The sequence below is a fragment of the Medicago sativa genome, chromosome 5 (genome assembly GCF_051527215.1).
Source record: "Medicago sativa cultivar Bolivia chromosome 5, Bolivia_mono, whole genome shotgun sequence".
NCBI lineage: Eukaryota > Viridiplantae > Streptophyta > Magnoliopsida > Fabales > Fabaceae > Medicago > Medicago sativa.
In genome coordinates this window covers 62,097,640-62,120,689 of record NC_140753.1, presented here as the reverse complement: position 1 = coordinate 62,120,689, position 23,050 = coordinate 62,097,640, and the positions used below count along the sequence as shown (strand labels likewise).

The following is a 23,050-nucleotide window of genomic DNA, read 5'->3' as shown; positions in this document are numbered from 1 at the left end:
CATTATTTTCATCTATTGTAGACTTTTATATATTGCGATTGAAAACTAGATTAATTATATTTTCTTAAAGAAACCAGAATAAGTTCATATATTAATCTTATTGTTGCAATCTAAACAAATACTAAAACTAGAATAAAAATAGTGAAAAAAATACAGTCACCGATTTGTAGAAATAATAATAATAGTCATCATGGCTCTTTGATTAATTATGTAGTGATCATGTCTCAAACCATAGACGATAAAGGCCATTTGATTTGCAATATAAGGTCTTAAGATATCAACATATTTATTTCTTAGAAACCGACAAAATAGGTATATATATCGTCACATGAGAAATCAAATTTGAATTACTCCATGAGAACGTAGTTAATGCTAATTAAAAAACGAATAACTTACTTAATGCTAATTAAAAACTAATAATACATTTTTAATGCAATTAACAACGAATGATGCACTGTTAATGACAATTAAGAGCGTAGTTAATGGCAATTGAAAACTTTTAACTTGCATATTTTCCTATAACAATTGTTTTTAATTGTTTTTATGTATTATGCACTAATTACTCTACCAATTACTATCTATTAAAAGCATTTATGACGTACTTATATCAATTGGTCACGAAAAACTTAATACACGGAGAAGTTAATCGACTATGCTATATATGCTATATATCAAATATGCTCCAATAACAAAAAATATATTAAACACATTTGTCACGCTATATGGAAAAGCTTTGCATCAATATGCACAGAAAATTTAACAACAAATATTGCATCACGAAAAAAATTGATGCAGTATATTTTTTGTTAAATTTTTTGTTTCCATTCTTTACGGTAATGACACTTTTTTTGATGCTCTCCGTTTTTCTTTATGACGTGACTTAAGATCGAGCAGTGCAGGGCTATGTGCAATTTTGTTAACAAGTATTCAATTTTATTCAATTTTGTTAACTACTATTTCATTTTGTTATGTATGATATAAAACTTCTATCGACTATGTATGGTTACATTATTTTCATTGATTCGATTAACTTCTATGTGGTAGGACCCGTGCAGTAACACGGGTTAATGGTCTATATTGTAGATGCACCACACTATACTTCACTATTTTTCCCTTGTCATGCATGATCTGTCATCAATGAGAGACAACGCATCAGATTTCCTTCTCAATATTTTTTATTTATTTTTGCAATGGTAAAAGGAGTTAATATCAAGCGATTAGTGCAAGGAAGAAGATTACAAATAGTGTTCTGAATTACACAAAAACACCACTCATGAAATGGGGAACACACCAGCCCCCAAAAGCCAAATTTTAAAAGATAAAACACATGCCACTTCTTAGTTAAACAATACGGACTTACAGAGAATGAATAATTATGCGTCAAAAAAAAAGCTTTTCTTTAGGAAAGATCAAAAACATGCCACGCCTTTATATATTTCGGGGACATCCGATAAAATTGGATATTATATATAAAGAAAACAATTCATTTCAACTCTTTTTAAAATTGCCCTCAATTTTCAATACTAATAACACATGTAACAAATAAATAAGAATAAATTTAAATATTAAAATAAAAGTGTAACAAACACAAATGTTCAATTTTTCCTTTTTTCATTTAAAAAGTGTAACAAACTAAACTATAGATGAGCGTATTTATACTTACTTTTTTATTATCTCGATTATACCCTTAAACAACAATTTTTCCTATAATAAAGATCGTTGTTTATCTCATTAAAAAATAAAAATTTAGATTGTATTTTTTTGTTATATTGTTGGTTTCATTAAAATAGACAATCATGGTTACATTTATATTTTAACTTTTTATCAAAATTAATTTTATAAAAAAAAAATACCGTTCATAATTTTTAAACGTTAACGCAATAAAAAGATGTGTCCGTCTTTTTGCTAGTATAATATAGAATTGATATAGCTTTATCGTGAGAGGAAAAAAAAAAACTAAACTAGCTTTGCTTTAAGAACAAAAAAACAAAGCTAAGGTTTTTGTGAAACCACCAATGAGGTGGAGATTACTTAACAGACACAGGACATTATCGTCCGAAGAAAAACAATAACAAACCCTGGTGAAACTAAAAAAGAAGAATAGCCCTAAAAATATTTGATAAAAAAATAGCCCTAAAAATATTTGATAAAAAAATAGCCCTAAAAATATTTATTTAACCCTTCTCAAACAAACGCGTCAAAATTTTTAAATTTATTTATTTCTGAGAGAAGTCGATGATATCTTTCCCCCCACTCGCGAGAGGCACATCAGGGTTAAAAGGTATGGCATTCAATCCAACTTGGCCCACTTCTACGTTTTTTTATTTTTATTTTATGAAAATTGTAAGTAGTTAAATTTGTCTCAAAACCACTGGCGAACCTACGCAGTGGTCGGGGTTCAAGTGAACCCCTCAATTCTTATAATTTTACATTCAATTTGTTATATGTTATATTTTTCACATGTTGAATCCCCTCAAATCTAAACATTGCACAACACTTACTAGCTCTCACTTTTTTTCCTAGCTGTTTAGTTTAAGCATGCTGATATAAGACAATGACAGCTAATATTATACAGTAAACTATTCCACATGATTTTACTTGTCTGTGGGAGTCGAACTAGGTTATGGTTTGAAATAAAATAAAAGCTACGCCATTGTCTCAAACCAACTGGTTGAGCTACCCAATTTTCTTTGTTTGAATGTTAGATGTTAGTAGTTAATTTGTTAGATTAATCTTTATTCATTCGTTTGATTTCATGTTTTTTTTAATTAGGTTAGATTTCTTCATCAGTTAGTTACACTTTTGTTGGTAGAATTGTTTGTTTATGACACAATGGCGAGACAAAGGCGGTGTAAGAGGCAACGTAAAGACAACAAAAAGGAAGACATTATCAGTAACTTGACCGATTTTGTTCTCCTTCACATACTGTCCTTTCTGAACGCAAAAGAGGCCGTTCAAACCCGCATTTTGTCCAAAAGATGGATCAATCTTTGGAGGAGTCTTCCTACTCTTACACTAAGTTCTTCATACTTTATATCCGTGGATAGTTTTGATGAATTTGTGTCTCAAATTTTGTATCTTCGCAACGGCTCAATGGCTATCCACACTCTGGATCTTTACTTCCGGCATTTTATGAAGCTTAGCCTATTCCAAAGGATCATAAAATATGTCGTTTCACACAATGTCCAACACTTAAAAATCGATTACAGTTATTCAATTGAACACTTCCCTTCATGCTTCTTTTCATGTCACACTTTAACATCTCTTAATCTTTCCGGTTACCAATATGCTACATTTTTTTGTAAGAAACCAATATTTCCAAATTCTCTGAACTTGCCAGCATTAACTACCTTGTCTCTAAAGTACTTTGCCTTTAGTCGCAGTGATGATGGTTCTGTTGAGCCCTTCTCTGCATTTAACATGTTGAATAGTTTGATCATTGATTGTTGTATACTTCTAGATGCACAAAACCTTTGCATATCAAGTACCAGGCTTGTCAATTTGACTATACTTATGTGGGTTTATATTCTTGAGAACTATATCGGAATTGATTTTGGAATCGAGCTATATGCTCCAAGTCTTCATACCTTTGCTTTTACTGGCCGTTATACTCCTGAACTTTTTGGGAGCAAGAGTGTTCTCTCTTCTATCAAACATGTAAGTATTGGTTTAAGGTTTTATGGGGACTCGAAGGCGCAGGAGACATCATTGGTTCTACTCAATTGGCTAGTTGAGCTTGCTAATATCGAATCATTGACTTTTTGTTCAAATACTATCGAGGTATTTTATATTGTACCATTAATGCTTTTTTTTTATATTGTATTTATAATTTTATAAAGAATTTAATTTGTATACTTTGTCAGTGTACAATTATTTTACACATGCATCCAATGATGTATTGCGACGTCAATTCATGAATGTAAAAACACGAGTTGTCATATTCATTAATTGATTTGATAACACATCATTAGATACATGTGTAAAATAAATGACAGGGCATAATAATTAAACTCTTTTATAAAAAAATATGATTTGCATTTAACCGATCACAATACTTCCTAATTGCTTAGGTTCTTTCCGTAGTTCCTGATTTATTGAAAGTTGAGTTCCATTCCTTGTGTAACTTGAAGTCACTGAAAATAGAAACGTTTCGAAGTTCATCTATACATGATCATGTGGTGGACTTTTTGATTCAAAACTCACCCTCGGCAAAGGTTGGCATCATCATACGCTCATAAAGGGGAATATACATACATTTTAAGGATAGATTATTTGTTTCTATTTCCCACGATGTCTCTGGTTATAATAACTTGCTTTCGGTGGATAAATTACAAAATCATTTATTTAGTGAAACAAATGTTTGTGTACAAATGTATGCATGTTGACGTGTGCATCTTGACTCACTTGAGAATATTCACAACTGATATAAACTTTAATTACTAGTGAAAAATACTTGATTGGACATCTTGAATCACATGTTAGACCATTTTGAATTAGCATTTAGTCATTTAGTTCGTAGAAGTTTCATTGATACTAATTTACAAAAAAGGCCTTATAAGTTTATAGGAATTTATGAATATATTAAATAAGAGAGACTATGAAAAAAGTTGAGGTGCAGAATTAAAGTCATTGTAATTATTCCAATTTCTTTCTTTCTTTCTTAGTGTTGGTTAAAACGTTTATCCAAACAAAGCATAGTGATCTTTTTAGTTGATCATGTAATTTGCTTAGTCTGTTACTCGTCCTCGAAGATTAATATGTAAAAAGGAATACAAAGGAGAGTAAAAAGGGAAGTAGCACTGGTGTACCCGACACTAATGAAGACTAATAGACGTAGCTAACTCAAAGAATGTTGCAATTAGGTGGAAAAGAAAAGGTAACAGGGGTGTGAATTGTGATAGAAGTTTGTGTTTTGGGAGAGTTTGGCGCTCTCAAAATAGCCCTGGAGTGTGCAATCGTTTTCTACTTTTTTTTGCATGTTTTCATTGCCGAAGGAATCTATCCTTCTATATTTATAAAATTCTGCAAGCGATTATAAATTGGACTGTGTCCCTTGACTTGAGATGCAGATGGCTTGCAACTTTCTCAAGTAAAAGGATATATAAGGATATATAGGTGCTTTCTGCATAATTCAGGCCAACGATTTCAACAAACTTATCCAATACAAAAGTTTATAAACTCTTCAAATTGATGGTGTTGGAGGCAAGATGGTTTAATTAGATAACTCACACCCATGATAGATCGAGTGATGAATGTTTCTAAACAGGAAATATGAAGTTTAAATGGGAAAAGTTTTTGGAATTATTTGTTAGTAATTTTGTACATAGCAGCAGTGGTGGATCAAATTTATTCACATCGAGTAATCCTAATCCACATGCACTACTATAGACACCACAGAACAATAACACTCATTCACATCGAGTAATCCTAATCCACATGCACTACTATAGACACCACAGAACAATAACACTCACTGGTATACTATTCGCAACACACCTAAAACAAGAAATTAAGAACATTCCCCACTATATAGTATATACACCATGAATCACATTCACGAGCAAAATATTTCCAATACACCTAAACCAAGAATTTAGAAAAATCATAGGATAGTTTTGCTTTTACAAAACTCAACCACTCCTTCCGGCTAGCTACTCTTTCCACCTTCACTTTCTATCCTTCAAAAGAGTCACAATTTCCTTGATACCTGCATTCGCAGTAACCATCTGTTCGAAAATTGCTGTTAAGAGGTTCACAACAGCAGGCACATCCATCACAGCAGGCACAGCAGAAGTACCAGGCTCAGCAGAAGAATTAGGCACATCCAAAGAAGTCTGTCGATGGAAAAAGCAACACAATAAAACTTTACATCAGAAGTGCCAGTACCAGTCCCATCTGTATTTTTAAAACTTATTTAAGCGTACCTTTCTGATGTTTTCATTAACCCGTACAGTCTTCTTCTTAGGATTCCTAACCCAACCATTATCTTTTTTTAGTCTCCCCCATTTATTCTGCAAATTAGGACTTATTATTAAATTAAAGAAAAACACTATAATGAGAAGGAAAAGGACAGATACAAACCCTCAGTGCATCATGAGTCCATTTGTGAAGGGGAGCAAAATCAACATCCTTAAGGATGGATTCTGATTTAAAATCAGCATGATCCTCCCCATGTATATCTACTGCATCTTTCAGCATCAATTCCAAATCTGGAGTCCACTGTAGAATACCATGTAAAAATCAGAACAGATAGTTTGTTTATTTCTAATCCCTCATAGATAGATAGTTTGTTTATTTTTAATCCATCATAGATAGCATTTTAATCCATTTTCTATCAAATAATTCAACTTATCTCTATCTATGAACCTTAACCTTCTAATCATCACAAACAGCAAAATTCCATCAAACTAATAGTAAACTACTATTTACATCTTAACAATGAACTTCCCTTCAAGTTCATGTAGCCAGGTTCATGTAATTTTCATATTCATGAATAAAAAGCAAGTACTATTTATATCTTAATTATTTTTACCTTGCTCAAAAGGCATGAATAAAAAGTAAGTACTATTTATATCTTAAGTACTAGTCATATCATAAATAAAAAGTGAAAATAAGTAGAGCAATAACAGAATTGCAAGAAGAGAGCAAATTACCTTTGGTTCACGTTTCCCAATGCCCAATGCCTGCCCAAAGACACAAAATTAGAACAAATAGTTTGCTTTAATCCATATATAGTAGTTTGTTTATTTTATTTTTTACCTTTGGGGCTTTTTCAATGATTACACCCCGAGTCCCTGCATTAGACCTAGCTAGCTGACGGGCTTCCCTCTTCAGCTTTTGTGCTTTTTTCTTCTCAGCTTCTTCGCTACTTTCATCCTCAAACCCATTAGACCTAGCCAGCTTACAAGCTTCCCACTTAAGCTGCAGCAGACAAGGACAGTGAAAGTAAAATATATACTAGTAAAAAAAAGCATTTTAATTCATTCTCTATCAAATAATTCAACTTATCTCTATCTATGAACCTTAACATTCTAATCAATCACAAACAACAAAATTCTATCAAACTAATAGTAAACTACTATCTATAGATAATAATAAAGCAAGTTAGTTTTTTGGCAAGTTGGACATTTGTCAATCAATTAGAGTACTTAGCTCTTCTAAACTTTCTATTAATACTCCCTCCGTCCCGGAATAACTGACCCATTTTCTAAAAAAAAGTGTCCCAAAATAACTGACCCATTTCAATTTTCAATACAACTTTTATCATTCCCAATACAATATAACACTAAATAATACTACTTTTATCATTCCCAATACAATATATTCCACTTTCCCCTTTATTTATACACTTTTCTTAATCTGTGTGAAAAACCAAAGTAGGTCAATTAAACTGGGACGGAGGGAGTAGTAATTAATTTATAATTATTTGTTTCAATTATTTTTTATTTGTATATTTATCTTTTATTGATTACTCCACTAATTAATCTATAACAATTATATTTTCAATGCCTGTGTTCATTTTTCATTCAATACCGAGGCATAATTCAAAAAGTTTGTATCAATGAATTCATTTTGTTTCTTTGAACACAAAAAATTGTATTTCAATCTTCTCACATTTCAAGTTTTAAGTTTTTTTTTTTTTTCTTTCTTATCTCCATTTCCCTCCATTCACACCATACAACGTTGAAAACCAGTGTAGCTTCTTCTTCTTCTCTCTCATCATTCTCCTCCTCCTCCACCACCTATCTCTACCTTTGGCATCTTCTTCTTCTTCTTCTTCTTTGTTGGTTCTTAAATTTAGTTTATGGTTTTTTTGTTGTAGGAGAGACTATCAGAGTTCAGTTTCTTCTTCACTTTTTCTAATCATTTTATTTTCTTCTTCATAACAAAGGTGACATTGAAAATATGACATTTTGTTGCAATTGGAGGGACAAAAGTGAGATTTCTTCTTCATAAAATAGTCATGAACAAGTTATTTTGTTATTGGAAAAGATTGGAAGAGATAAGGATCGGCTGGGTTGACAAAGAAGGAGGATATTTGTTCTATGTGGTGACACAAAGCTGGATATTTGTTCTAGGAGAAATGCACAATTCCTCTGTTAAAGTACTATGTTAGACTTTGGATATTTTTATGTCATTACTTATGTTCTTCTTCAAATTTGTATATATGTTTCACATAATTCTAAAAGCAAATGTGTTTAAGATTGAAAAGGAAAAGCACACATGGCTGATATACTACAGTGAAGAAATGAAATCGGCGCTTATATAATTTAAAAGATAAATCAATTTAAAAACACAAACCTTTGCAACAAATGAATGATTAACAGGCTTTCCTAACTTACTCAAACAACCCAAGCTATGTTCTTTTTTATACATAGTTTAGTCGCAGCAACATTTTTTTATAGGATTTTGCTAATTGAGCTTTTCTCTATCTCCAGGTTTGGGAGATAATGAAAAAAATTGTGTATAATAGCTAGAATGGATTCATTTGGTGATAGAGGAAAATTATAATTTTTAAGCTTTTGTATGCAAGTTCATCTCACTAATATCGATTCAAAATTTGAGGTTCTTGCTTGCAGACTGATATACTAAAAAGTAAGTACACTAATGTCATATATGAATAAAAAGTATTACTACATCTCAAAACACATTCACACCAATTCATGTATAAAAAGTAAAAGTAAGTATAGCAATAACAGAATTGCAAGAAGAAAGCAAATTACCTTTAGTTCACGTTCCCCAATGCCTAAATACACAAATTTCTCATACTTCTCATCAGCCAAAATCTGACTCCAGCTGGAGTCATCAGATCCATAGTCTGCCACAGCGTCTTCAAGCAGAGACTCTCTAAGCGTGCTCCATTTAACTTTGTTATCCAATTCCAATGCCACAGACTTCATCTTGCGATCTTTCATCCTAACAAAGCATACACTGTAATAATCAGTTAAAATAGAAAAAAGAATTGCAATAAACTATATGATTGAATTGAAGAACTTAAAAGAAAAGAAACAAATAAAAATAAAAGAAAAAACAAGAGAACCAAAACGAAAAATAATTTTCGATTTACGCGAATTCATACAAATAAATCTCAGATTCATGTAAATATTGAAACAAAAGAAGGAAAGAAACAAATAAAAGAAAAACGAGGACCAAAACGAAAAATAATGCATCGGATATACACTAATTGCATCGGATTTACCACCGAAAACCTAATTGACACAAAACAGAAACCTAGATTCGTAAAATTATTCTCAATTTCATCATTGATTCGAATTAGGTAAATAAAACGAAAGAACCAAAACAATTCGTAATCGCGATAATTAAAATAGCGATAATCAAACGCGATAATGTTATGATAATCTCTAACAACAACAATCGAAAAGATGATCAAACAGCAATAATATCTAACAACGATAATCGAAATGACGATCAAAACAGATAATCGAAAAACAAAACGAATCAAATCAACGATAATCAAACGATAATAGTCGAAACGCCATTGATTGTGAGATTCTTGGAGAAGGAAAAGCAAACCTGAGAATTTGTTGCTGCCTCTAACCGTCTCTGATCTCTCGACAAACAAAGTTCCTCTACTTGGAAGTGCAGAGCATAGAAAATAGACTCTAGAAAGTTCGCCAAGAGGAACTTATATATGTTATGAAATTGGCGTGAACCCTCTCTGATAACAAGCATCTTGTGTTTTAGTTGTTAGTAGTTTAGATGAATGAAGTTTGTGTTTTAGTTGTTAGTAGTGATGGGAAAGAAGTATAGAGAGGTTGTATGAGATAGAAGAAAGAGAAAGAACATAGAAAAAATAATAAAAGGTTTTCCGAAAAATGTGAGATGGGTAAAGAGAAAGAAGAACATGCAATAAATAATAAAAGGTTTTGCAAAAAAAAAAAATATCAAAATAAGAATAGTTCTTTTTCTCTGTTTTGTAAAAGATACTTATACTTATAGCATACTCCTTTCAAAAAATAATACTACCTCCGTCCCGGTATAATTGACCTACTTTGGTTTTTCACACAGATTAAGAAAAGTGTATAAATAAAGGGAAAAGTGGAATATATTGTATTGGGAATGATAAAAGTAGTATTATTTAGTGTTATATTGTATTGGGAATGATGAAAGTTGTATTGAAAATTGAAATGGGTCAGTTTTTTTGGGACACTTTTTTTTAAAAAATGGGTCAGTTATTCCGGGACGGAGGGAGTAATAATAAGGGTCTTGTTAACCAGTGCCCCCGGGGCACTGGTTAAGGAATCCAAAAATAGAATTTTCTGTCTTGGAACTATAAACTGTCACTTTTCATGAAGTAATAATTACATTACTTTTTAACAAAAACTTATTTCTTTTGGTGCTTAACCAATGTCCCGGGGGCACTGTTTAACATCCTCCTAATAATAATAATAACAACAACAACAATAAATAACGAAAAGATAGACATTTACGTGCCTATTTTTTCTCTATTTTTATTGCATTAAAGTTTGAAAATGATGAACGGTGTTTCTTTTTTATTAAATTTTAATTTTGATTAAAACTAAAATTATAAATGTTTGTTGCTTTTAAGTTATAACAAATTAAACTAATCATGATTATCTTTTTTTTTTGACAAATAATCATGATTATCTATTGCAATGACAACAACAATATAATCAAACATCCATTAATTTACGCAAACGATCAACTGCTTGGGCGCAATCCTCATTTGCATTCTGTCAAAGTTTAAGATTGCAATTCTTTCGAGAGACTCCACATAATAGTCACATCGCGTTGGGAGGCAACTACAACACATTCTCCAAATTCGATTCTTAATTTTTGGTGGCACCTTCAATTTCCAAATTCCTGACCAATAACCAGGTTTACACTTATGTGAGGTATCAACAAGTTCCTCCAAGCAAAGACAGTAAACGCTTTTTACCGAATACATCCCCTTCCCCCCAACCTTCCAAACCAATCAATGATGTTGCACTTGATCAACCAAAGAGTGCTAAGGATGTTAGAAGCAATGTCTGCACTAAACATTCGATGAATCATTGTCAAATTCCAACTTTTAGTCTCGTACTCAGTTCAATCTGCGACCTTAAGGCTTTGTTTGGATGAGAAAAGAAAGTGAAAGGAAAGAAAGTAGAAGGAAAGATTGTTGAAGGGATGAAAGTGAATAGAAAGTGAGAGGAAAGTGAAATAATTTTTTGGTTGTTTGGTAGAAGTGAAAGTGAATAGAAAGTGAGAGGAAAGAAACTAATATATTTAGTAAATTACACAAATATCCCTATATTGGAATAAAACACTTTCAATGTAAAAATATATGTTAATACTTATATATAATATGCATATATATATTTATATAGTATTTTAAAATAAAATATTACTATAGCATTTATTTACTAATTAAATTATTGATGTATCATTCTTATTTAAATATTTGTTGTGAGATACATTTGGTACTTGGTCATATACTGGAACATACCTCACGCATGTTAACCAAGGCAAGGGCATCAATGTCTATTTGAAAAATTGAACAATCTCTCATGCTTTCTTCTCAATATTGGACGGAAAGTTTTAAGTTGTAGGGCCCACCAAAAAATGATCATTCATCACCCTTTCTTTGGGGATCCAAACAATGGAAGCCCAATTTCCGCTAAACTTTCAATCCTTCATAGTATTTCTTTTATCAGTAGTTCCAAACACAGCCTAAAGTTCTGAAAAGGTGTGCTCTTAAAAATTCGGCTAAATACCACGTTTATTCCTTTTAGTTTTATCGAATTCTCAAGTTAGTCTTTTCAGCTTCGAAAGTTTTAATTAGGTCCTTTTAGTTTGACAAAATTCTCAAGTTAGTCCTTTAAATTTCAAAAGTTTCAAATAAGTCATTTAAGTTGATAAACTTTTTTTTTTGAATAACATTTAAGTTGATAAACTATTTCACCGTTACCCCTGCTGTCAGTTAAAAATTAACTGATGTTGATGTAGCCATTAAGTTGTTGACTTGGATCAAAATGATGTCTTTTAAAAGCTCCAGGGTGTCAATACATTACGTTTAATTGTCACAAATGATCATTCTAACACTATAAATGTCGTTTAATAATGCTAGAAAGACATTTGTTGTTGTAAAAAGTTGTCTTTCTAGCACTATAAATGATTGACCATTAAACGTAGTGTTTTGACATCCTGGAACTTATAAAAGGTAGCATTTTGATCAAAGTCAACAATTTAACGGCTACATCAGCATCAATTAATTATTAATTGACAGCAGGGGTAACGGTGAAATAGTTTATCAACTAAAAGGACCTATTTGAAACTTTTGAAACTTAAAGTACTAACTTGAGAATTCTGTCAAACTAAAAGAACCTAAATGAAACTTTCGAAACTTAAAGGACTAACATGAGAATTTTGTCGAACTAAAAGGACCAAAAGTGGTATTTGGCCTAAAAATTCCAACTTAGTACAGGTTCGAGTCTTGCAGTAATTGTGTTCGGTTGTTCTGATTGATGGAGGCATGATCATCTTTAGAGGAGGGCACGTGAATTAATTGCAACGATTGATTTCAGAAATTCTTGCCCTCTTAAGGAATGGGGTCGATGAAATGTTGAAGGTGATTCAAAGTGATTGTTCTTCATTGAGAATTAAGGTATAACCATAAAATATCATTAACTTAATAACTTACCATTTAATATTTTAATTTAGCAATTTCATCTTAAATTTGAAATAGTTAAATTATATTTACATAACATTTTAATAAAAATGATTTACGTATTTTGTTTTTTATTGTTAACCTAATTTTCTTTATACGCAAGAGTCGGAGATCAAACTCGTGAGTCCGCACGTTCCAATTTGTACATATAAAATAATTACATTAATAATTGATGAGTAAATATGCAATTACCCCTCCAAAATTCTAAGTTTCATCAATTACCCCTCTAACATTAACAAAACTTCAATTACCCCATGAAATTGCACAACGTTTGTCAATTTCCACTATCTATTCCTATTTTCCCTTCCACAGTTCATAATACGCGATTTGTTATTTCCAACAACTATTTTGCTATTCCAATGCATATTGCAGTCGTCAATTTGGGATTGTGTTTGTGTTTCGAAAATCCTCCTTCTCACATTTTCAAATTCTTACGTTTCCAACACTGAAATCCTCCTTCTCACACTTTGCTATTCTCTCTTTCTCATTCTCTTTAACGGTTCTTCATTTCATTCATTTTTTTGCTTCATCTGAGACAACATGTGTTGCACCGACAATCGTTTCTCCGTCGTCCATGCTCTTTGCTTCAAAGGTGAGTCTATTCTTTCATTACTTTGCTGCTACAACATCAAGAATCCCTAAATTAATTTTAAAATTGCAACCTTCTAATTATTGGGTTATATGAAATCTTCTCTATGTTGATTACCTTTATTTGATTTCTGAGTTGTTCTTAGGGTGGCATTTAGGGTGGGTGAGGGAAAGAATTCCCCATCATGGGAAAGTAGTTTTTAACCATTGGATCAAATAGAAACACTGATCTTATTATAGTCTCCCCATATTAGATTTTTTCCCACTTTATCTTCAACCTCTCAACCATGAAACAACCCAGAAAAAATTTGCTTTTTAAGTAAAAATCTCAGGGAGGAATAGCTCATCAACGAAAATCATCAAATATGACATTTAATGCCCATTAATAGATTAATTCCCATCACCTTCTCCACCCTTTTTTTCTTTCCTTTTTACCAGATCTAAATCCTTTTCTTCTCCACCATAAATCCATTTCCTCATCTTCTTCTCTTTACAACTAACACTACCACTCAACTGAACATTCAAACGTGAGACTTCCAACTGCTGCTATATGCATGTTTGACTTCACCTTCGTGAAACATAAAGTTGATTTTGGAAGCATAAAATTGTTGTTCATAATTATTTGACATGTTTAAATGTTGATGATTCAAATTGATTTTACCTCTAATTATCTAAAGAGCAAGAACAAATGCACACTACTTAAGCGATTTGGATTCCACTCTGTAATTAATCTGGACAACACAAACTGCGATGTGAAACTAACCAAACCCGTACTATGAGATTAACAGCAACTATGAGATTTTATTTTAAGGTGAGTTTGTTGCTGATGGAGTGATGGTGGTGGCACCGAGTTGGGATGGAGGAGAGAAGGGTGTGGGAGATAGTGTGAAAAAAATCTAGTGGTGAAAGTCTATAATGAAAGTATGCTCTTCATTTGATCTAAGGGTTATAAATCAACTTTCCCATGGTGGGGAATTCTTTCCCTCACCCATCCTAAATGCCACCTCTTCTTAGGGTTGTTGTTTGTAGACTTGGAAAAGAAATCGGAGCAATGCCTTGGGTAAGCTTTTTGTGTTTCTGTTTCCAGGTCTCCACCACTTCAAAATTTCAAATTTTTTGTTGGCTCATAATTTTGAACTATTTTCATTGATATGCTACTTATTTGAATTTTTCGTGCCCTGCATGTGTAAAACCCATTACTTTATTAATCTGATGTGGATATTTCGGTTCTTTGGAGCGTTAGTGACGTTGAGTTGATACTATAAATCAAATGAGCCTTTTTATAACGTTTCATTCATTCTAGCAAATGTTTGCTTTTGTTTTTAGGATACTTGACAACTTGGAAAAGTAAGATTGGAGTGTTAAATTTTTGATTTTATGTTGGTTCTTCTTACTAATATTGATGCTTAGGTTCATCTCAAGGTCGATTTGTGCATTGTATCTCTTTTGTTTTCATTAATATTGGTGTTGCTTATTGATCATGCCATTAAAATACTTCCTAAAATGACAAACCCCTCTCTCTCGTGGTCAATGTACTTGCTTTCTAAATAAAAAAACTCAACAAGTTATGGAGATAATGGGGATAACGTCATGGACAAATTTTAAAAACAAAATTAAACATTTTTTGCTACTATTTTTATTATAAGTATATATAATTATGGGTCACGTTAACTTGTGCCCCAAGGGCACAAGTTAAGGATCTAAAAAAAGAAATAAAACATAAGTTTTGTATTGAAAAAATAAGTTTTTAAACTTTCAAAGCATTGAATGCACAATTTTCAAAAATTAATTTCTACAATTGGCTTCTAAACTTGTGTCTTAAGGGTACAAGTTAACATTTCCCTATAATTATATATATGATAGTATTTTTTAATAAGGGTAAAAATGAAATAAAAAAATTATAATGTATTACATTCCGTCCGTTTTCCAAACAATGGAATAAAGAAAGAGTTTGTACCGTTCCACGGTAAAATACCCAAACAACCAAATGAAAACTCTATTCCATTCCGTTCCGCTCTGTCACACTCCATTCCATTCCGTTCCATTCCATTCCGTTCGTTTTAAAGTATCCAAACATAAGCATTAGAGATTCCCTCTTTGTAAATACAGTGTTTCTTGTTTCATTTATTTGATGTGGGTCCCTATCTATATACTTTACCTTCCATTTATTAGAACATACTCCCTCCGTTTCAAAATGAGTGTCGTTTTAGGTGTTTACACACATATTAAGAAATGCAATGATTAAGAGAAAGAGAATGGTTATTTTACCAAATTATCCTTATTAACTATTGGTTAGTTTTAAAAGTAATACTTTGGAAGTAGTGTGCAGAGTATTAATTGGAGGGTACAATTGAAAAGAAAAAGTTATTATTGCATTGGAAACTGAAAGCGACACTCATTTTGAAACAAATTTTTTTTGCTAAAGCGACACTCATTTTGAAACGGAGGGAGTAGTACAAACACACACGCACTTCATTATTTCGTTCCCTCACAAACACAAACACAGCCCTTCGCTTCTCAGTTCTCACTCACATTTCCTTGACAAGATCAATATGGGTCGGAGGGTTCACGACGAAATTAGGGTCAGAGGGAGTGCAAGAAGAAGTCCCCTCCTCAAAAGACTCTACCGCCGACTTTACAGAGCTGTTTTCCCACCGCCTCCAGAGATCCCCATAGAAGTTGAGCTCATGAGGATTGAGATGCAGCTTTGCCGTAATGTAAGAATATTCTCTTCTTTCTTTCAAAATCTTTGCTTTGATTTTTTTTTTTAATAACATTTTATTTGTTTTTTTACAGTTCCCGCATCTTTTCCCTCAGCCTGGACAGTAGCTGCCTCAATAACAAGCAACATCAACAATAATTAGGTTTAGGAAGGAACTACTAGTACTAATTATGAGTGTTGCGCATAAAATTATGTATAATTAATAATTGTATTATTTCTAGTTATGAATTTATAAATCCAGTCTACTTCTGAATTATGATACATGTGACTGCTTGTTATCTCTTTTTTTATCTGCAGTAAATACTTTTAATAATGAAATAATAAATAATTAATATCAATTTTAAACTTTAAAGTAACATATAAATCAACAAAGGGAGTAGTGGAGTAGTACAATATAATCAAAATACAACTCTAATTTAAGGTTCAATTCTTTATCCAGTCACAAGAAATCAAGAACCATTGATAAAGAAAATGGTCAAAATAAAGGACTATAACAAATGATAAAGATAATAATATTCTCTCACTGCATCAATTATTCAGCACCAATCCATTGTCTCTTTGATTTGAAGATTCATTTCTCCAATCATTTTTTTTACTGTTGAGGGTGATTGATGTTTGTGAGTAACTCATGATGAATGATGTTTGAACTGAGGACCATTGGTGAGGGATCATTTGCAAAGGAATTCTGAGACAGGGGAAGCCGTGGCTCTCAAAGAGGTAGTTCTCAAGCACATGATGGCTAAGCAGGTTGTTTATTGAGAATTTTTGCTTCATATATTGTTTTGATTGGCTAAGTTGAGCTTATCTGTTGGCATAAGCACTTGTGAGACTGTTTTGGAGAGCTTAAGAAACAGTTTATGACATGTTCATAAGTTGTTTTCAACTTATTTCCATAAGGTCTCCAACATAGCTTATGAAAACACATGAAAACAATTTAACTTTCCATAAGCACTTATATGATAGACACCATATTCATTAGTGCATACCTTCCATTCCAACCAAACAGGATTTACTTTATTAGGAAGCAAATCTGCAATAAGAGAAGTCAAATTCATTATCAACACTGTTTACTCTTTTGTCAAGTTCTGTGACAGATATATATTGTTTTGGAGTTTGTGACTGGTGGTGAGCTTTTCGACAAAATTGTGAGTGAATGAAATCTTACCTGCTTATTCAATTATCATTTCTTGGTATTCTAAATGTCGTTTTGTTGGATCAAAATACACAAATTCCAACTTTAACTGTATGGCAAAAAGAATTGTCTTTGTCTAATGGAATTTTTGTTGTTATTTATTCTTGTTTAACTTAATTTTTAGGTATTTTAGTTTCCTTGGATGTTTTATATTTTGTAGATTTTTCTAGAAATTATTTGAGATTAGGGTTTTAACATCACTGCTTCATGCTTTTGGGGTTTAGAGTTTCATGCTCTTAGGCTTTTTGGTTTAGGCTTTCATGTTCAAAGGCTTTTGGGGTTTAGGGTTTAATGCTCTTAGGCTTTTTGGGGTTTAGGGTTTCATGTATTTAGGTTTACGATTTCATGCTCTTAGGTTTTCACATACCATTTGATGTCTACTTTTGTCTGCTTACAAATCACTTCAAAGTGAACGTGGCTAATACTGATGGGTTTTTCTTTCAATACAGTGTATGCATTTTATTTCATGATTCAGTTTATTAAGTTGCCAATGTTTGTATTTATTGTTTTTGTTAAGTAGATAGAACACTATGGCGCCGTTTGATTCATGTAGCCAGCCCCACTTAGTGGGATAAGGCTTGGTTGTCGTTAAGTGTTGGCTCATTCTATCTATGTGTAGGTTGCTCAGTTTTACGAAGATGGACGCCCTGTTGAAGGGAAAGGTGCTGAGAGGAAGATACTTGACAGAGTTCAAGACACATACAATTCTGAGCTAAACGGAAAGGACCTTGCGTATGATGGGGAGAAGACTCTGTTCACAATCCGCTCCCTTGCTCAAAACAAGCTTGAGTTCACTGTTGTTCTCAAAGACGTTACGTCTAACAGGTTGAAATGTGTGGATGTTGGTTTTTGAAGTTGACCTTTTACTTGGCTATTAATGTTTCTGATGTTTAACTCTTTTTATTTTATTTTATAGCAACAATGGGAATGCTAGCCCTGATGGACATGGAAGCCTGAATGACGGTGATAGATCAATGACATATTCCTGGCTTCAAATTGATAACACCCAGTGCCGAAACCTTTTTCATTTCCTCTGCAGATTGAAACTTGAACTCAAAATACCCTTTACCTAATGGTGTCACTGACCAGTTTTTCAAATGTGGCCATAAGCTATCCAATTTATGCTTCAGGATCTTCGAGGTCAGAGGAGGGTCACCTTTCTGTAACATAACACGACCATGGAGGTGACTCTTACAATCTTCAAGCTCAGCTTCGTAAACCTTCTGCGTAATTTTGATGCGAACCTTATCACCAATGCGAACCTTGGGAGGGAGACAACGCATCGGAGAATCACAGGGAGCTGTAACAGCCTGAGCGAATGATATTTCTCCAGATTCACCAGCGGCGCCGTCTCCGATGAGGAGAGGAACGGCCAAGGACAGACTGAAGAAGCCATGACCACACAGAACAAACGAAATCGAGGTGAAACAGCAAGAACAAAAACCCAACAACCCACTCAGAGAAGAGGAACTTCACCGGAAAAACTTCAATCACCGGAGAAAAGTCGAAGAAGAATCAAAGGATCGCCGATCAAAACAGAGAGAAACCTTTGACGGAGCTACGGGATCAAACTGGAACAATCGCGAAATCCATGAATTGATCTTGATTGAGGAGAAACATCGATGAAGAACGCAACAAAAACAGAGAAGAATGAAGCAAGATTGAGGTATAGCGCCACCGGAGAAGTTAGTTACGGTGGCCGGAAAAGAATTTGAGTGAGAAAGAAACCATTTGATCTCTTCCCCTGAGTGCATATGTTGAGAGTGTAGTCCCCTGAGTGAGAAAGATATAATTGCTCAAAGGTTAAGAAACTTGAATCAACTTTGCTTCCAAAATCCTCTGCAGTCCATTGCCAATGCCTTGAAGGGGAATGAAACAGAGAATTAGCAAGAAGCAATAACGGTTCTTGATATCATCTTGAGGCAAGGAGTGCGTGTTTTTTCATTCCTAAATGTATTTTTTATTTAAAATTTAGATTAACAACAGTAATAATATCTTCGTAATATCTATTGCAGGGGCTGTCTTCTTGTGCGCAAAAATTTCTTTCACAACGACCCAAAGAACTTCACTGATGTTGGAGGTGATGTAATTTTTTATGCAGAGGGCTGCATTCCAGATTTAGAACCACACGAAGTGGATTGTCGCTGACCATAGGTTTGATCTTGATGCCTTTGTTATCTATATTCTCATCTGAATAATAATTTGTCACTATTCCTTATTTCTTTTAATTTGTTGCTGACCTACATGATGAATGTTGTTATTAATGAAAATGTGGGAATTGTAGGTTTACCTTGATGAAGAGACGTGCTCTGCCTAGAATTCATGACTATTTTGTTAACCGGCGAAAAGTTGCTTTGCACTACTCAGCTGATCTGCCATGCCATGTATTATTGTCTTAATTGAGGTAAATTAGCTGATATATTTTAGTTTACTACTTGTTTCATACTGTGCATTAGCTTTAGTACTCACGATCTCACCTAATCTCTAATGCACTCAGCTATTGAATATAATTTATCTAGTCTCTCTGTCACTCTAGAAATCTATCAATAGCTAACAACTTTACTGTTAAGATTATAAATTCATTTTCTCAAAGAATTGAAGGATGAATTCACAAACTAATGTTCCTATTTGATGTAGATTAGGTGCTTGACAATTCTAAAGAATCAATGAATGAATTAACAAACATTCAGTTTTCTTTTCTTTCTGAAACTCTAATGAAGGGAAAGTTTAAAAATGAAATTTAAAGTCTTTCATTTATTTTCAATTTGTCTTATACACCTTGGCATGCATACTAATATCTTCAACTAATACCTCAAGGTTATTCACCAATATAAATAAATAACACTTAAGCTAATTTGCATCTTTATTGTTGATAGAGTCAAATAACATTAATCACACCTTAAAACTCTAAAGAATTAATGGAGGAATTACATTACATGCAATAATTGTAGTGGATTGAATTGATTCCTCTTTGCTATTTTTATCAAATATCACTTTTTTCCTTGTCTATCTATATTTTCTCTTTTCCAAACAATAATGCAAGTGAAGAGTGGGAGGTGGAGGTGGAGGTGACTCAGCAAAGTTCAAAATGGGAAAACATTGGGGGAAAAGAAACCAATGGGATGGGGGCAGAGCAAATGAAATAGGAAAGGAGGGGTGCTACAAAGTACAAAGAGTGAGAGCAACTCAACATATAAAAATAACTCTTTAAGTACATCCTCCTTAGTTACTAAACTCCACATCACATCATGTTGCCACCTCACTAGAGAACTCAACGATTCTTCACCTCACTAGCCGTCCTTTCACTTGTTGAAGGAAACTTTTTTTAATGTATTTAACTTTTTTTTTTTTTAGGAAATGTATTTAACTTCTTTCTTTCAAATCTTTAATACATTTATTTTCCTATAAATTCAACCCTCAGATCTTGCAACTATCACACACATCAAAAACACAATATCATTTCTCTCTCATAAAATTTCCAACCTCCCTCTGAATATTTTTCTTTCAATTATTTTACCTCCTTTTCTCTCTAACTATCTTTCAACCTCCCTTATATCTTGCAACTATCCTAGGCCACAAATAGGTGGTCTCGAGATTTGGCAGAGAAGAGGAGATCAACACACGACCACTCCTCTCTCCTCTGCTCATTCATTTCTTCCATCTACTAATTTATTTTATTCTACTTCTTTGTGTTTTTAATCTCTTTTGCTTAATAATATCCATATGCAATCTTCATCTCCTGGATCAGGGAAACCATTGAAGTGGGTTTGATGCGTTTGTTGTGGATAGTCTTTATGCTCATTTCAACTTTGACCGTGATTTCTTTGATTAATCATTTGACATCATCTGATTTGAATCTTGATTTGTATGGTATACACTACATTCACACTGGACTTGAATTTATTAAAATAAGTCAAGAAGTCGGATGATCATCAAGGTACAACTCAGATGGATGAACAAAACTTTTTATAAATATAATACAACTGGATCAGAATTTCACTCAGAACTTGACGCTTTAAAAATAGTCCGTCACCGGAATCTACTTTCTTTTGTTGGTTACTGCTTGGAAGAGGGAGAGAAGATTTGGTGTATGAGTATATGGCTAATGAGACTCTAAGTCGGCATCTTTTTGATTGGGAGGCAGAAGGACTTTAACCACTCACATGGAATCAGAGAATGATCATTGCCTTGGATATTGCAAAAGGTTTGGAGTACCTTCATGATTTGGTGTATTAATTAGTTTCCCTACATATCATGGTTTATGCTTTTAACAAATTTTATAGACTAGCGACATAAATGAATATGCTTGGTTTTCCTATTGAAATTGTATGAACTAGTATGGAAACCCGTGCCAAGCACGGGCTAGATTTTCGTCAAATTTAATATATTTGGTGAAGATGTGGTATCATGTACATTTGTGTGGTCGCTTTGTGTTCAATGAGTCAATCCACACCAGTGTTGGCTCTCCCGTACGGTCCAACGACAATATCATAACCCAGTTCAACTTTGTGGGGGAAACAATAGTAGTTCTTGGTGGTAGATTACAGTCGCAGAGAGTCTCATACTTGAGAGAAAGAGGCTAATATGAGTGTGATTTAAAGTTCCACATTGGATGCAATAGTAAATGTTGAACAACATATAAGGGATATGACCCATATATTAATGACTTAAGATTTAGGGTGAAGATGTGGTGTCAAACTCACTTGTGTGGTTTCTTTTAATCTAACGTGATGATCAAACTCAATATAGGATCCTCCGAAACTCACAACATTATTATGTACTGTTTTTTTAAGTTTTTGGAAGTCATTTGTTTAATTTTGGATTAATTACAGTTTTGGTCATCCTATTTTCACTGACTCAGATAATTTGTCCCTCCATTTCAAAATCACATAGTTTTGGTCCCTATTTTAGATTTTTAAACTTAAACATGGTGATATGTCATGTTTAAATTGAAACTTATAGAGAGTTTTCAGGTAATTTACATTGGTATTGATCATTTTACATCATCGGATTGTACGCCATGTCATTTAAAATATGTCCATCACTATTTTTTAGTCTTAAAATAGGAGAAAGAGACCAAAATTGCGTGATTTTAAAATGAACAGACCAATTTCGCGAGTTACTGAAAACAGGGGATTAAAACTGTAATTAAGTCCTTAATTTTTCAATTTTAAATTTTAGCTTTTGAATGTTATTCTCTTTCTTATGATTTTTTTTTTTCATTTAACCTCTGTTATTTCAAATTTATTTTCTTTTGGTTGATGGTGGCAAATGATAATGGAAAATTGAAGATGTGTTATGCTAGGTTGATAAATGCATGTTTATTACATATTTAAAATTATGTGCCATTCTTGACAAAAAAAAAATTATGTGGCATTTTTTAATTGAATCTAATTTTTTTGGTAAAATGATTATCCCAAAATCTCCAACTCCTTCAACAAACTCCTAGATTTCAACAACTCACACTATTTCATATACTCTCACAAACAAAACACGCAATACTTGTTTTTTTTTTTTCCTTTAGCTTCTCTCATATTAAAATTCCTTTTTGGTATCCTTGTTTTTCCTTCCAATTTCCTTTCCCCCTTCTCATGTAAGAAAGGAACATAAACCTCTTGCAATGAAACCATCACCAACTAACTTTTTTAAACATATTGCTTCTTCCTTTGATCCTATTTCACTATATCATGTAATTATGGACACAGAAAGTTGCAAGTTTGAATAAGAGGTGTCAATGTGTCAAGTGTGATCAGTTAAAAATTTATATTGAATGGAAGGGTAGATTTTGAACAACATATAAGTGAGAAGGAATGATATCAACTTCACTTACGTATTGTCTCTTAGTCTAATGTGGCGA

The 23,050-nt window shown here is 32.8% G+C and overlaps 3 protein-coding genes across 8 annotated transcripts; 2 read left to right on the top strand and 1 right to left on the bottom strand.

Moving 5' to 3' along the window:
• The first annotated feature begins 2,817 nt into the window (after nt 1-2,817).
• On the top strand, nt 2,818-4,238 carry LOC146923813 (FBD-associated F-box protein At1g66310-like). The gene is made up of 2 exons (XM_085711782.1): nt 2,818-3,780; nt 4,071-4,238. Exons 1-2 carry the CDS (start codon nt 2,833-2,835, stop codon nt 4,236-4,238), a joined length of 1,116 nt encoding a protein of 371 aa, XP_085567908.1. The 5' UTR covers nt 2,818-2,832.
• A 1,034-nt stretch (nt 4,239-5,272) lies between these two features.
• LOC146923812 (uncharacterized) lies at nt 5,273-9,845 on the bottom strand. 3 transcript variants are annotated; one of them, XM_085708944.1, is made up of 8 exons: nt 9,535-9,845; nt 8,724-8,916; nt 6,906-6,921; nt 6,760-6,857; nt 6,654-6,683; nt 6,082-6,219; nt 5,925-6,011; nt 5,273-5,834 (listed from the first exon to the last, which is right to left on the bottom strand). In XM_085708944.1, the coding sequence occupies exons 2-8, from the start codon at nt 8,913-8,915 to the stop codon at nt 5,667-5,669; spliced, it is 729 nt and encodes a 242-aa protein (XP_085565070.1). In that variant the 5' UTR covers nt 8,916; nt 9,535-9,845; the 3' UTR covers nt 5,273-5,666. The 3 variants fall into 3 exon arrangements, with proteins under 3 accessions (XP_085565070.1, XP_085565069.1, XP_085565067.1); XM_085708943.1 differs by having other exon boundaries at nt 6,760-6,921; nt 8,724-8,931; XM_085708941.1 differs by having other exon boundaries at nt 6,760-6,921.
• Nucleotides 9,846-15,736: 5,891 nt separating this feature from the next.
• Nucleotides 15,737-21,517, top strand: LOC146923811 (protein argonaute 4-like). 4 transcript variants are annotated; one of them, XR_015009871.1, is made up of 7 exons: nt 15,737-15,996; nt 16,076-16,718; nt 17,813-18,018; nt 18,110-19,115; nt 19,209-19,347; nt 19,478-19,597; nt 20,942-21,517. XR_015009871.1 is itself a non-coding variant. In XM_085708939.1 (6 exons), exons 1-3 carry the CDS (start codon nt 16,734-16,736, stop codon nt 18,264-18,266), a joined length of 378 nt encoding a protein of 125 aa, XP_085565065.1. In that variant the 5' UTR covers nt 16,377-16,733; the 3' UTR covers nt 18,267-19,122; nt 19,209-19,347; nt 19,478-19,597; nt 20,942-21,517. The 4 variants fall into 4 exon arrangements, 2 of the variants coding, with proteins under 2 accessions (XP_085565065.1, XP_085565066.1); XR_015009872.1 differs by lacking the exon at nt 15,737-15,996 and having other exon boundaries at nt 18,110-19,122; XM_085708939.1 differs by lacking the exon at nt 15,737-15,996 and having other exon boundaries at nt 16,377-16,748; nt 18,110-19,122.
• The last annotated feature ends 1,533 nt before the right edge of the window (nt 21,518-23,050 follow it).

Excerpts from the sequence above, each read along its gene's own strand:
- LOC146923813 (XM_085711782.1), top strand. The coding sequence starts at position 2,833 with ATGGCGAGACAAAGGCGGTGTAAGAGGCAACGTAAAGACAACAAAAAG. Across the intron at positions 3,781-4,070 it reads TTTGTTCAAATACTATCGAG|GTTCTTTCCGTAGTTCCTGA; the intron begins GTATTTTATATT and ends CTAATTGCTTAG.
- LOC146923812 (XM_085708943.1), bottom strand. The coding sequence starts at position 8,915 with ATGAAAGATCGCAAGATGAAGTCTGTGGCATTGGAATTGGATAACAAA. Across the intron at positions 6,684-6,759 it reads TCATTGAAAAAGCCCCAAAG|GCATTGGGCATTGGGAAACG; the intron begins GTAAAAAATAAA and ends GTCTTTGGGCAG. Across the intron at positions 6,012-6,081 it reads GGACTCATGATGCACTGAGG|AATAAATGGGGGAGACTAAA; the intron begins GTTTGTATCTGT and ends CCTAATTTGCAG.
- LOC146923811 (XM_085708939.1), top strand. Across the intron at positions 18,019-18,109 it reads AAAGACGTTACGTCTAACAG|CAACAATGGGAATGCTAGCC; the intron begins GTTGAAATGTGT and ends TTTATTTTATAG.